General features: G+C 39.7%; 1 protein-coding gene across 1 annotated transcript in view; it reads right to left on the bottom strand.

The window, feature by feature from the left end:
• Positions 1 to 2928: 2928 nt before the first annotated feature.
• Positions 2929 to 14333, bottom strand: part of CRLF3 (cytokine receptor like factor 3) — a 43509-nt gene continuing 32104 nt past the window's right edge. Inside the window, exons 6-8 of the mRNA XM_044676242.1 lie at positions 14022 to 14154; positions 5495 to 5607; positions 2929 to 4435 (exon numbers count right to left, since the gene is read on the bottom strand). Of these exons, the coding sequence (XP_044532177.1) occupies positions 4182 to 4435; positions 5495 to 5607; positions 14022 to 14154 (500 nt within the window). The 3' untranslated portion in view covers positions 2929 to 4181. The remainder of the gene's footprint in view (positions 4436 to 5494; positions 5608 to 14021; positions 14155 to 14333) is intronic.

Raw genomic sequence — 14333 nt, 5'->3', positions numbered from 1 at the left:
AGTGTTCTGAGTGGCTTCACATTGATAGTAACTGTTTTTAATCAATTGTTATAAATGCTGCCTTTTTGGTGAGTTTTTAATATACAAAGGCTTGATCATCTCTTAGCTCTTCAAAGTCTGTAGGTTTTTTTTAAACTCAACAATTTATTAAGCACCTGTAAATATGTAAGATTGTTAAACAAAGATGAAATAAGAAACAACTGCCCTTAAAGAATTTACTTTCTACTGGAAAGAGACATTTACAAAAGGACAAACTATTTTAAGGAAGGGTCGGGGAAGAGTTCTAAAAGCCGAAGGTAGCAAGAAATGGTTCCTGTACCTGCATTGAACCTGGAAATAAATTTAGATTATAAGCAGCAGATAAAACAACATTCATTGGAAGAGGGAAGAGGGAGAAATGCCAAATTAGGGCCCAGCAAGTAAATAGGCCAGTGTGTCTGCAATGTCAGTGTATGAAAGGCAGGCTGTAAGGTGGAATAAACCTGGAAAAGGGTGCTGCCATCAGACTCGGGGCCTTGGAATGCCAACCATGGGAGTTTTTAGAACTAACAAAGAGCTAATAAAACTGTGGAGCGACTATAAAACTTTTGGCAGTTGTGTGAAAAGGGACTAAAGGGATCGAGGGCAAGGGGGATTTTGAGTAGTCTGGATTAAAGGCAGGGTCCTTAGGGGGGAGCCCTGGAGATCACACTGGCAAAACGTGGCATTGGACTGGCTTTATGGGGTGAGATGAAGTGTTGAGATTCACTCCAAGACCTTCTCGGGACCAGGATGATGGCGTCTTCCACAAGATTGAAGGATGGATGATGAGGAAAGACGGGTTCCATATTGTGCCTGCTGCCTTGGACGTGCCTAAGGGATATTCCAGTAGAGATGTCTGGGGGGTAGGAATGCAAGAACTCCATGGAGAGATTCGAGATGGGTACATACATTTCAAAATTGGATAATAGAATGGAAAAGGGTATTAAGGTTGGTGACAAGAACCATGAAAAAGGATTTTCACAAAAAGCGAGGAGGAGAAAGAACTGATTGGAAGCTCTTCAGGACAGAAGCTTTCGCATTGAATCCATTGGCGAGCCTTGGGAGGAGGAGCAGGGTTGGAGGCAGATGATGGAGTGCCAGGTGAGAAGAGAGGCAATGAGGATTTTTTTTTTCTTTTTTGGCCAGGAATTTGGCTATAAAGGGAATGTCAGGACAATAGAAATGGAGGGAATAAAAGCCAAACAAAAGTTAAAGGAAGGGGGAAGTCTGGGCATATTTGTTGTTTGTCCTTCCATTTTAGAAGAGGACAGATGAGTGCGTTTAAGTGAGGCCGTTGGAACACATTGTTCTCATCCTCCACCCATTCCACTGGGGGACGTTTTCACAAGCTGCCAAAGGAGACAGGAAGGGATGGAGGTCAAGGAGGAAGGCTGGGGCAAGAGGACACCTTTGTCATTGACAAGGGAAAAGGGAAAGGAAATGGGGCCATTTTGAGGAATCTTGGACAGAATAAGGGAGAAGAATGAATGCTCGACTGACGGCCTCTTATTTCCTCAGGACCAAAGGAGATGAGCTCCTCTGCTGACAAAAAGTTTAGAACAACTGGAAGTGGGATCGCCGATCAGGAAAGAAGACAGGATTGTGTGCAGCGGGGAGAGCCCAGTACAGACTCTGGGCCGGGTCAACCCTGTACCATTCACTGGTGATAGAGCGGCACAGAGGACTGGAGCTCCTTCCTGGTCTGGAGTCTAAGGGGTCTTTCTGTTCCACCAGTTTTGTCCATTCTGAAATTTAAAAAACAAAACCAAACCCTATTTCCTTCTGTATAGTATCTAATTTCTTTATGAATGTCCCCAGGAGAACAGTAATCCCGAAACGATTGCAATTAGGATCTTTGTTCCACTTCTGTCATTTGAGCTTGTTTTTCAGTAATTTGGATAAATGTTTTTTTTCCTAGCTTATATTTCCCACTCAGTTTTGTACCATTCCTATTTCTCTTGTTCATTGCTTCTATATGAGTTTGAGGTTTTTGGTTTTTTTTTTAACTCTATCTTTGTGTGTTGGTCAAATTTCCTTCATTTCTTTTTTTTTTTTGGTGTCTTTAATTCATGTCATCATCTAGTATATTAGCGATCCCTCCCAGCTTTGGAAGAAATATCCACAAATACAAAAGAAATCTCAATTGCTACCTTCATTAAGTTGTTTAATTAATCTTGTACTTTTCTTATCATTGGTGAGTTTTGCTCAGTATCTTTCCATTGTATGCATTTGAAACTCTTTTACAATATTTTTATTTGTACCAACACTTTCTTTTGCCCATTTAAAAATAGTTGTTTCTCTTCTCTTCTCTTTTCTTAGTTTAAGCTGGGCTTTTTCTTTCCTTTTCTTTTTTGGCCAGGCATTTGAGAAACCCAACACTGTGGCTTCGACTCTGTCTGACCTTAACAGAACTTAACAGTCAGCTGAGGATAGCTGTAGCTGCCAAAGGCCTCGCAGACTGTGCAAACCACACAGTTTTCTTTGGCACATCTGTGGCACTAGACTTCTTAAATAAATTCAGTTACCATTTCAAACGGATTTATTGGCAGTTTTGTTTTAAGTAGCTAACATTAGTTCATAATATGAGCAAAAATTAGTCTGTGGCTTATTTTTTCGAGTTTATACTAGTTTGGGTTAAAGATCTCCTCTCTAAGCACAATTCACTTAAGTTTGTTGAATGAATGAAATGAGACAAAAATGAATGTTGCTGAAAATGAACTTTTGCATTTTTTTTCTGTTACAAGTTAAATAAAAATACTTGAGAACATCCCTTTGCCCCACCCATCAACCCCAGCCAAAAAAACTCCATAAAGTTGATTTACAGAATGAGTTGTGTTTAAAGCTTTTGATCAAATAGTGCAAGAACTAGTTTTACTAAGTACTGCAAAAAAGAGAAATGCACACATATTTTGTACTGTATTTTTATTCAGACTCAGCACTAATAAAGGCATGTATACCTGCCACATCTTTTTAACTACCACAAACCAAAACGAAAGGCTGCTAACATATAAAAAAATCTAAGGGACAATGTCATGATTGTCAAACAGGGAACTGAATCCCAAAATAAATTATTTTACAAAAATATCAAACTTGCTTTTTCAAACATGTTCCTACCGATAAAAAATTCACATTAAAATTTGTTGTTAAGTTGGTATAGCTACTTAAGACCATTATTTTAAGAGTAGGGCCTTAAAATAAATATTTTACATAAATGTAAAGATATCCAAAAAAATCAAGTATCATCTTATGTTTGGTTGGTCCTTGCCGGACGAACAAGCCGATAATAAGGCGTACTAGAGGCCACGTGCCACAGCCCCACCCGCCACGCGCACACCAGCAATGTCACGTGGCTAACACTGTACGTGCCACTCCTGGAAGCAGCTTTACCCTGTGAACACCCTCTAGAGCACGGCAAACTACTGCAAAGTTTGAGCAAGACAAAATACTTTGGTTAGATTATTAGAGGCACAAAAAAAATACAGAAAGTCAAATGGCTTTGAAGACAAGTATTATTGCTGAGTGCACAAACTCAATCCTGTCCTTAAATCCCTGAACACACAAGGCACTCTGGTGAAGAACGGCCGATCTAATGGAAGAGAACAAAGAAGAGCTTCATTTCAAGCGGGACCTTTTTTTTGGTTATAAATTAAACCTATGTAGCAAGAGAAGACATATTGTAAAAAAAGAAAATTGGAATGTTCCACATTTGCAATTCATAAGAACCATAACAGACAAGGTCGAACCTACATTCCGTCTGGCTGTTCACACACTCCAACTGCGTCAGGCTTGAAAGCGTTTTTATAAAACTTTGGTCTAGATGTGAAGACTTAACGGTGCCGTCATACGAATGGGGTTTTCCATGCTAACCAGACAAAGCAAATAAGCAATGAAAGGCGCTGGAAGAAAGTCCCTGCCTACCCCCCCCCCCCCACGTTTTATTCTGAGAAATCCATTTGTTTTATCATAATGTGAAACTTTCTTATCCTGTACTTGGAAATAACCTTGACTGCATTATGCTCTTGTCCAGATAATACGTATACGTGTAAATGAATTCCGTTAGAAACCCTTTCGATTTCTAGACTGCCCAGCTGAGAGATGGGCCTGGCTTTGTCGCTTGCTAAACTTGGCCAAGGGTCGCCTGATCCCAATTAATCAGAAGGCTAAAACACCAATACTTTCCAACCAGGGTAAAAAAATGAACATCCAAAGTAAAGAGAAACGTAGGATTGATCGAGTAGCCAGTCAAAAACCACCTCCCTATTATTGGAGCTAATAGTTACTCTCAGTTTAAAGCTCCCGGCGTCGTTCGCCGTAGTGACCAGCGTCACGGCTTCCACGTCAAACGTGACGGTAGACCCAGAAGTAACCGCAGGCAGCTGGTTTGTCATCTCTTTCCCATTTACAAAAACTGCACCTGAAACAGGAAGAGAGGGTCAGTTTGGGTGGACGACGAAGCCGGACGAGGAGGAACAGCCTCGATGTCTCCTAGAAACCACTCGGGCTGGGATCCTATGAGTGGCCCAATTCTTATTTTGGTTAAGAATATGTTATTTTAACAAATTAATTCTCTCGTTTAAACAGTTCCAAATGTCAGTCTTTCATAGATCATAACTAAATGATTCCTCGCCAGTACAATATGAGACAGCTGTGTCTGACCACACAAAAACCATTAACTATTCAAAAACTGATTGGCCCAGTGGGATCAGTGGGTTGTAGCTGAACAATGGACTGGGAATGAGGAAGGGATGGCTAGGTCAGGCCTTCTTAACCTTTTTTGTGTCGTGGACCTCTAGCATTCTGGTGAGGCATATGGAACTTCTTTTTCTGCTTTCCCCCCTTCTCAGAATGCTCTTAAATTTTAAATAAAATACAAGATTACAAAAGAAAGGGATTATGTTGGAATAGTTATTTAAAATAACACCACCACATTCACAGACCCTGGCTAAGAAGCCTTGCCCTAGGTACAATCTTCTTTTTAAAGACTGAAAAAAAAAAATGAAAGCCCCACATCACAGAACTAGTTAAGTGGGGAAGATCTGAATCCAGATATTTAGACTCAAATTTCCATTTTTTCTCATTGACTCCCTGACCTGGGTGAGTCCTGGATTGACCATTAACTAGGGGTGACATTAGCTAAGCCATCCCATTCCCCTCATCTTTCAAATTAAGATTAATATATATATATATATATATATATATATATATATATAGAGAGAGAGAGAGAGAGAGAGAGAGAGAGTTAGTTGAAGATTAAAAGAGATAGCCTGTAATGTCTCTTCTCCAACTACAATAGACAAATATTTAGTCAGACAGATATTTAGATGGAGAAAAAAACAGAAATTTAGATGAATACAGATAGGATAAAAAGTTATCAGGGAACCCTTAATTATCTCTTACTAGACATGCACTTGTATAAGAAAATCTTGCTAATTAGAGTATATTTTACATAGTTAAAAACAAAGTTATTTCTTACCATTTGTACCAATACACACTGCTTGATCTCGTTGTAGGGAGTCATATCCATTTTGTTTTTCTACACAAACTCCTATACTGTCTCGCTTGTCTGGCTGGCCCACAGTTTCAACTCTGTAGGAGAAATGTGCAAGTTAATCAATTAAAAAAGAAAACGAACCTATAATTTAGTAATCCAGCAGTCTCTTGTTCTAAAATATAGAGAAAAATCCCATTAGGACTTTTCCTTTTCAAATTTACAAACTTCTATTTCGTTCTCAGTCTAAGACTTACTACAGTTATGCAAGTTGTGGCTATTTCCTCACCCCAACTTTTCTTACCAAGTCATGTGAAGCCCTTGAGCCAGAAACACAACTTCTGACAGGTTTGCTAGAGACCCCCCTCCATCACGCCCAGGAGCCTTTGTTTCTGCTTTAGTGCCAGACTGGCTCCCACTTGTCTATCACCCAGCCTCATGCCTGACAGTCAGCTTAAATGTGAAGTACCAGGTTATTCCTCTCACATTTCAGGAACGCATATCTTTACTTGCAAGATGAAAGATTAACATGAAACTGTGGGTTGTCTTTAGGAGGGTTTTGTTAACGGACAAAATTTCACCAACAGAGTGACAGGTAACAGAGGGAGAGGAGAGTGCAATCTAAGGAGCAAACCAAATTTCTGGGATGTATTTCTTCACCCAAGGCACCAATTTAATTATTTTAGGGGTAGTGTTTCTATTTTAGATGTCTAAGGACATTAGAAGGAATCTAGCATTTTCAAGCAGAATCGTAAGACTCAATAACAAAGTACAACAAAATATAGGGAAAAAAATCCTCAAAATAGTGATAAATCCCTAGAGAAGAAAGTTCTTCAGCTATAAGCATCATCAGTACTTAGTATGTTTATTTGAGAATTGTCTCTCTTTAACAGAAACACATTATGTTACAGGAAACCAAATGTTCTAATTTCCTTTATATGTTTTAGTATGAAGATAGTATTTGTCTCACTTTATTTGAATTTAATTTGTTTGAGTTTCCAAGAAATGTAACTTTTGACAGTAAAAAGTTAATGTTTCTAAAATGCAGAATTTAAAAAAATAAATGAATATCATATTGTTTTGACAACAGATACAGAAGTTCGAAAAAAAATTTTTTTAACAAAGATCAAATGGCCACGGAACAAGTTAGGTTAGAAAAAGCGACATTAAAAAAACAACCAAATTTACCAAACAATCTATGTTGTGATTATGCACGTTATAAACAAATTCACAGGGGTTCCTTTTAAATAGAAGAATTTTCTTAAAGCATATTAAAAAACTTAATTTACAGAAATCCTGTTTACATTCAAGTTAGTAGAAATGCATCTTATATAGTTAGCCACCATTTCATGTAGATAGAACAGCAGCCCTAACTATCAAGAACTACAATGATACATTGATTAACAAGGTCTCTGAAACCAAGTTCCTACTTTTAAGGACACCGAAAAGGTTGGAGAAAGCTCTGTTCCTCTCATTTCTGGGTTGATGGTGGCAGTGGCTGAGGAAGAAAAGATGTAGAGCTCTGCATGCAGAGTTTTTGAATTTCTAGTCTCCTCATAGTACATACATTTTTGTCCAAGGCCATCTGTTTTTTTTTTTAATTTTAGGCACTTAATATTTATTAAGAAATGACAAATACAGAAGATTCAGAGAAACATGGAAAAATCTGCACAAATTGCATGAAAAATGTAGGTATACAGGGGCCTCAACAATGTCAAGGAAAAATCTCTACCACTAAAAAGTCAAACTGCTGACCTGAGAACCCAATCATGGCCTTTGGGGCCCTGAACAAAATATGCTTTCCTCCCCACAGCAGAGAGACAAGGATGCCTATGGCAGAAACTTGTATACTCGGTCAGATGCAGGAGACCAAACAGACCTGGTGCTGCCTGAGTAAGGTCTTAGGAACATTGAGTGGGAAGAGTTGAAAGGGTAAAGACTGGGGGCAAGAAGATGAGCAACAAGGCTACTGAAGAAGTAAGAAGTGAGGCTTTTTAGTCACTCCAAAGATGGTTGGCCAGGGGTTAGCTGGGTGGCTCAGTGGACTGAGAGCCAGGCGTAGAGGCAGGAGGTCCTGGGTTCAAATCTGTCCTCAGACACTTCCTGGTTGTGTGACCCTGGGCAAGTCACTTAAACCCCCATTACCTGGCCTTTACTGCTCTTCTCTCTCTTGGAACCAAAGATAGGTGGCCTTCCTTTGAATGGTTTCTTCATGACCAGGCTGTAGTCATGTATATTGTTTTCTTGGTTCTGCTTATTGTATATTCCATCTCACCATCATAGCTTCACTTTTTCTCTTCTCCTGCCTCTTGGAAACACCACTTGCCCACCCAGCTCTGCTCTAGGTTCTCCCATAAGAGGTCTTTTCTGATTCCTGTAGCTGTTAAGTCCTCTCTCCCCACATCTCAACCGAATTACTTACTAAAATAACTAAAGTACAAAATAGTACTGATGTATATGTGTACATGTTGTTGCTTCCAGAAGGAGTCCTTGCTCCTAGAGGCAGGGACATTTCTGCTTTAGTCACTGTGTTCCCAGCCACCAATCTAATAGACCAGCTTTGCATGGGAGTTGTGAACTGATTCAATCTTTCTAGAGAACAATTTTTAACCTATACCCAAAGGGCTATATAATACGGTATATGTTTTGACCCAGTAATATTATTACTAGGTTTGTATTCCAAAGAGATAAAAAAGGTGGGGGGGAGCTGTGGGGAAAGGACCTATATGCACAAAAACATTTTTAAAAGTTCTTTTTTGGGGTGGGACAAAGAATTGGAAAGTGAGGGGATATCCATCAACTGGGGACTGGCTGAATAAATTATAGTATATGAGTGTAATGGAATACTATTGTGCTGTAAGAAATGACAAGCAGGAGAAGCTCAGAAAAATTTGGAAAGACTTACAGGAACTGAAGAAGAGTGAAATAAACAGAACCAGGAGAACACTGTATCCAGTCACAGGAATATTGCACAATGAGCAACTGAATAATTTAGCTATTCTCAGCAATATGAGGATCCAAAACTATCCCAAAGGACTCATAAAAAATGTCATCTCCTTCCAGAGAAAAGGAAGTGATAGAATCCAAATCCAGCTCACAGCAAATGTTTTTCATTTTTCTTAATTTTTTTTATTTGTGTTTCCTTCCACAAAAGGATTAATATGAAAAATGTTTTACATGACTGCACATGTAAAATTTATATGGAATTACTTTCCCATCTCAAGAGGGGATCTGGAGTGGTGGGAAGGGAGGGACAGAATTTAAGACTCAATATTCTTTGAAAAATAATAGAAATTTTTTACATGTAATTAGGGAAAAATAAATAAAATAAAAAAGGCCAAAACTGACTAATCTTAATTAAATGCCTTGGGAGACAGTGGTTTTCCTTTTATGAAATGTCTTCAAAGGCTGGAAGGGCTGTAGAGGGGATAGATGACATGGCCCTTCTATCCCTAAGATTCTGAGACTCCAACCCTTCTGCCCCCTTCTCTTATTTCTCTTCTCTTCCTTAGCAATCATGTTTTAATTCCCCTACGGCTCTACCTATTCTATACAGATGATTACTAAAGCTCCTCTGTACCCCTACTATCCCTGGAGAGCATCTCAAATTTCAAAATACCTGCCAGACCTCCTAGCTGCTGTGCTAACACTTAAAGCTCAAGATGGCTAAAACTTCACTCATCTGCAATGAAAACCTGCCCCTCAGAAGAATTTCCCTATTTCGGCTGACAGCAACACTATTCTGGCCAATAAAACCCTGCAATCAGCTTTTGACTCCCTGACAAACATCTGACAGGTTCTGCTTCTCCTACTTCTGACCTCACCTCTTTCTCTCTAATCCTGCGACTCTCCTCCAGCCTTCGTCCCCTCTTCTCCGGCCTCCTTCCTCTAACAGTCTCCTGGATGGTGTGGGCTCTCCTAGCTCCAATTCACCCCCCCACACCACTGCCAACAAGCTCTTGCTCATGTACTATCTGGTTCATGCAGTCTCTCAAATGCTCAGTGGCAGCCAGGGTTCCAGCATGGCAGGCCCATGGCCATCAGGGGGTGCCCTTCCTTCATGGCACAGCCTCCGTCTCTGCTCTGTGCAGGTTGGCCCTTGTGCTCAGAAGGTTCTTCCTTTACAATCCCATCTGTCTGAATCCTTCCTCCTTGGAGGCCCAGCCCAGGGGTTGTGTGTGTCCTCCACAGAAACTTCACCTGGTTATTCAAACCAGACCGGCTCGCTGACAAGCGTCCGGCTCCTCTCTGCGGGACTGATCCCAGCCTTTATTTATTTCCTTTTAATTGGCATTTTGGAGGTGTTCAGGGCTCATCCACTTAGCAGACTAGAAACAGATTGAGGGAAAAAATCGTCTTCCTATTTGTGTCCTTGACTTCTTACAGGCACTTAGTCAGCGTGAGCTGGACATGAAATGGGGATCGTTTTAGCGTTTGACTGCGAGGGTGGTTCTGAGATCCAGTGAGGTAACTCGTGAGGAGCGTTTTGCCAACTTTAAAGTGCTCTATGTTAGCTTTTCTTACAAGTGCTACAAGCGACGCCCAATTATGCATCTATGACTACCGGCTTAACTGTGACCAATAAAGGGAGGCACTGCAGTGAACTGAACTTATCTCCTCCTGCGTAAATGAGAGGCCTGGACTAAAGCCTCTTCCACTCCCACCACAACTCCAGCCCCAGTCAAAGCAATGAACACTGGCGTCTCACAGAACTCACTTTATTGCAGGTAAATGAAGGCTCGCTGCCAGACCCTCCTAATATGTCTAGTTTGGGATCTCACAGAAGCATCGGCTCTTACATCAAACACTCAAGAACAGAAGAGGTTCTCTAGTAAAATCTCTATCAACTAAGAGAATTCATTCAATCACCTGCTTTGTCAAAAACATAACTAGAGGCTTGGAGGCAGATGGCCTGTAATGGGGAGTTGAGAAAAAGAAGGACAAGAGCACAAGGATCAGAACGATGGGCCTCTGGTTCAAATCTCAGCTCTGCCACTTTCTCCCTTAATGAACTTGGGAAAGTCACTTGATGGCTGTGGGTCTCCACCTCCTCCTCACTGAGAAAATGAGAGGATTGGATGAGATCACCCTGGAGGTCCGTCTCAACTTGCAATAGATGAGCTGCAGGCGTCAGGTATTAGGAGGTGCCAGAGTCACAGGATCCCTATTTCCAGCAGATACAGCCTTGAGTAGTGTCCACACCCCTAGGTGATACTCCCCAGGGAAAGATGGGGGGGGAGTATCCAAAGAGAAGGTCTGTTCATGGCACACTGATCCTATGCTATTCTATTCTATTCTGCCTCCAAGATTATGTCAAGTTTAGTAATGACACAGGCCTAACACGACTTCGGGGTACCTGTCTTCCCTGAAATTTACTTTACAAGGGACAAATGCATTAATTCCACAATTAGGAATAAAAAATTTAACAGGTAAATGCCTGGCTGAGGGAATTCAAATAAATTAACTTCAAAACCTAACCAATCAATGAATAATAAATAAGACAACAACCATTACCCCCACTGTCTTGTAATTCAATTTTTAAAAACCATTTGTTTATTTAGTACATGGGTGCAAGACACTGTTAGGTTAGCAATACAAACATAAAATGAGACACGACATCTCCATTTGCAACCTCAGAGGAAAAATAAGAAATATGGGTAATTAAGTATAAGACAAATTTGAGTATGGTAAATTCAAAGGTAGCTAGATAGCCAGATAGAAGTGAATAAAGAGCCAGGCCTAGAATCAAGAAGATGAGTTCAAATCCAGCCTAGTTGTATGACCTGGGCAAATCACTTAACTCTGTATACCTCTGTTTTCCCATCTGTCAAGTAGAGAAGAAAATGGCAAACCATTCCAGGATCTTTGCCAAGAAATCCATAAATGGATCACCAAGAGTCAAACACGACTAAAATAATTCAACAACAAATAAAAGACTCCCAAATGAAGTGCCCTGAAAATTTTGGGACCGGGACAAACTGCTTCCAGCTGCAGTAGTGAGTAGGGTCACAGAAGTCATCATGGAGGAAGTAGCACCTGAACTAGGGAGACGCTCTGAATAGCCAGTGGTGAGGATTACAGGAACAAAGGCTCCCAGCTGTCCCTAGGTATGTGCTTCATCTTTGTCAGACTGAACTCCTACTAAAATGACTTTCTTGTATATTGGAATGATATTTCCAATAAGGCTTGCAATTGGTTCAAGGCATGAAAGGAATACACAACAGTTGACAATTTTTTTGGCATATGGAATATTTTCAGTTAGTTTTTTCAATGTTTTAAGCACCTTTTCCTTGGATGTCCCTTTTAATTAACTTCAAACATTCAGAAAATATCTTTTTAACAAATGGATCAATGAACAATCTTTGCTTATCTTCTGCAACGGTCATATTTCACCGTAAGACACAAATTGTTTATCTTTTGCCTGGAGAAGTGACAAAAGAGCTTTTCTCCTCCAGAAGCTCTTTGGTTAGTATAGACCTCCTACTGTTTTATAGATGCTTTTCTTTCTTTCTTTTTAAACCCTTACCTTCTGTCTTGGTGTATATTGACTCCAAGGCAGAAGAGTGGTAAGGGTAGGCATTGGGGGTCAAGTGACTTGCCCAGGGTCACACAGCTGGGAAGTGTCTGAGGCCGGATTTGAACCTAGGACCTGCCATCTCTAGGCCTGGTTCTTGATCCACTGAGCTACCTAGCTGCCCCCTATAGATGCTTTTCTTAAGAATGTGTCATGTCTTATCTTCTCAAAAGTTGTGGATTTCTTTCTGAATTTGTCCTAAGAGTTGAAGCAAACATGACTTCAGAAACATTAACTACAGCTCCCAATGACACACTTCGGGATGTTGTTTAATTTTCTTTTACACTACAAGAAGGCTTTATTTTGACATTTGACAGAATTGGCTTTAATAGTGCTAAGCCCTTTTTTTTTAAAGGATCCCTTCATATGGTAGCATTAAAGATTTCTTTCCCCTTGTTCAGGATAGAATCTACATGCTTTTTTATAGGAAGATGAAAGACTAATTCTGGAAAGAAATGGTATTATCAGATTGAGAGGAAATAATTACCATGTTGTTCTATCACCTTTTATAGCCTTTAATGAGGCTGTGCATCTACTGGCTGAGGCTTTATTTTAGTGGGATTTGAAGGTTTCTTACATTCATTCTTATTTGTCGTGACTTTTGAAATAAATAACTTTAGTCTGGACACCTATGATGATGGGAGCTAAGGCTCAGGATCTGTGCCAAATTAGCATCTTGCTTCAACTTCTCTTCAACTAGATGTTTCTTCTCACTATTTATCTTAGGGCAAAATCTGGGGGTTAGAATTGACTTCTGGGCAGCAGCAGAGTCATATGCATTATAGCTGGAGTCAGGATGAAGGCAGGAAGAGTAGCTCCCTTTAGCAGCAAGCCTACATCTTGGACACCCCTGACAAAAGCCAAGGTCACAGAGTCTTTAAATAATAAATATAAAAAAGGATGAGTGAGTATATTCATACTTTCAAAGAACTCTTGGCTATTCAGCGATCCACTGAAGCCTAGAGACTTTCCAAGTTCCATGTTTCTAGTATTTTTGATGTTGGGGGTCTTTTAATGTTAATTATAAATACTATCATGTGATTGGGGGAGAGGCATCAATAAAACAGGACATTTTAATACTTGTTAATGACTCAAAAAATTTGGCTAGGGAAAAATCTTCAGATGTCACCACCCTATCTTGTATCACTAGGAACAGAGAGCTGTGTTCATAACAGATATGGAATACATGATAGAATAGCTAACATGGGGCCATGTTTGAAAATGAAAACTTATCCTCTTAGGACCTGAAATTTATAGAAGGAATTGTCTTGCTGGACTAAAATATAGCTCTTCCTCCCCTTTCCCCACACCAAAAAATACAAGAAATAAAAATGAGGTAAATCTTTCCTTCTCTCAATGAAGTTTCAGTTTTTAAGAATACTAATTTAGAAATGTTACCTTGGGATTCACCAATGAGATGTGATGAAAACAGAAATAAAGAAACTAAAATATAAGAAAGCAATAGGAATTGGGGGATATAAAATAGATAGCTGATGGGGAGAGCTAATAATTTGAATTTGAGAGAAAAGTACAACTATAAACAGTAATTTTACCTTGCTATTCTCTCTCTCTCTCTCTCTCTCTCTCTCTCTCTCTCTCTCTCTCTCTCTCTCTCACACACACACACACACACACACACACACACACACACACACAAAACTGATAAACAAAACTTGGGATACAATATTCTTTGACATCCTGATCTATAATACATTACTGTGTTTACTTTTTCATTCTGATCAATAATAGTTGGCAATAGCATTGGTTTCACTACCAACCTGCCAATTTTCTATTTAACATACTAAAGAAAATACCCAAGAAATCCAGAACCAATAAACTTTCTCTAAAATTTAGTGTCCCATTTCTGAAGAAGGCTAAAGATATTTGAAGAAATATATTTACTAAACACACAACACATATTTTCCAGCATCTACTTGCCTGAACGTTAATGTCTGCCCACAGAAATAGGTTGGAGCACTGGAGTAGAGAACACCTGTTGCCTGGGAATCATTCCTGAGTGCTATATTTCTTCGACTGCTCAGGCTGTATCCCTCAAAGCCAGCCGTCCATTCTTTTTGTAAGCAAAAATATGAAAAGTGAATAGAATTATCTGGAGCATTCTTACTATACACATCTGAGCCAAAGTTATGGTGGACAAGAATCAATACTGTAGATCAAACGTGATCAAAATTCATGATCAGTTACAATTTGACAGTTATTCCTCAAGTTAAGAAAGCTATTAATCTATTC

Source organism: Gracilinanus agilis, chromosome 4 (assembly GCF_016433145.1).
Source record: "Gracilinanus agilis isolate LMUSP501 chromosome 4, AgileGrace, whole genome shotgun sequence".
Taxonomy (NCBI): Eukaryota; Metazoa; Chordata; class Mammalia; order Didelphimorphia; family Didelphidae; genus Gracilinanus; species Gracilinanus agilis.
Note: the sequence above shows the minus strand (reverse complement) of the source record. Positions and strands in the feature narration are given on the sequence as shown.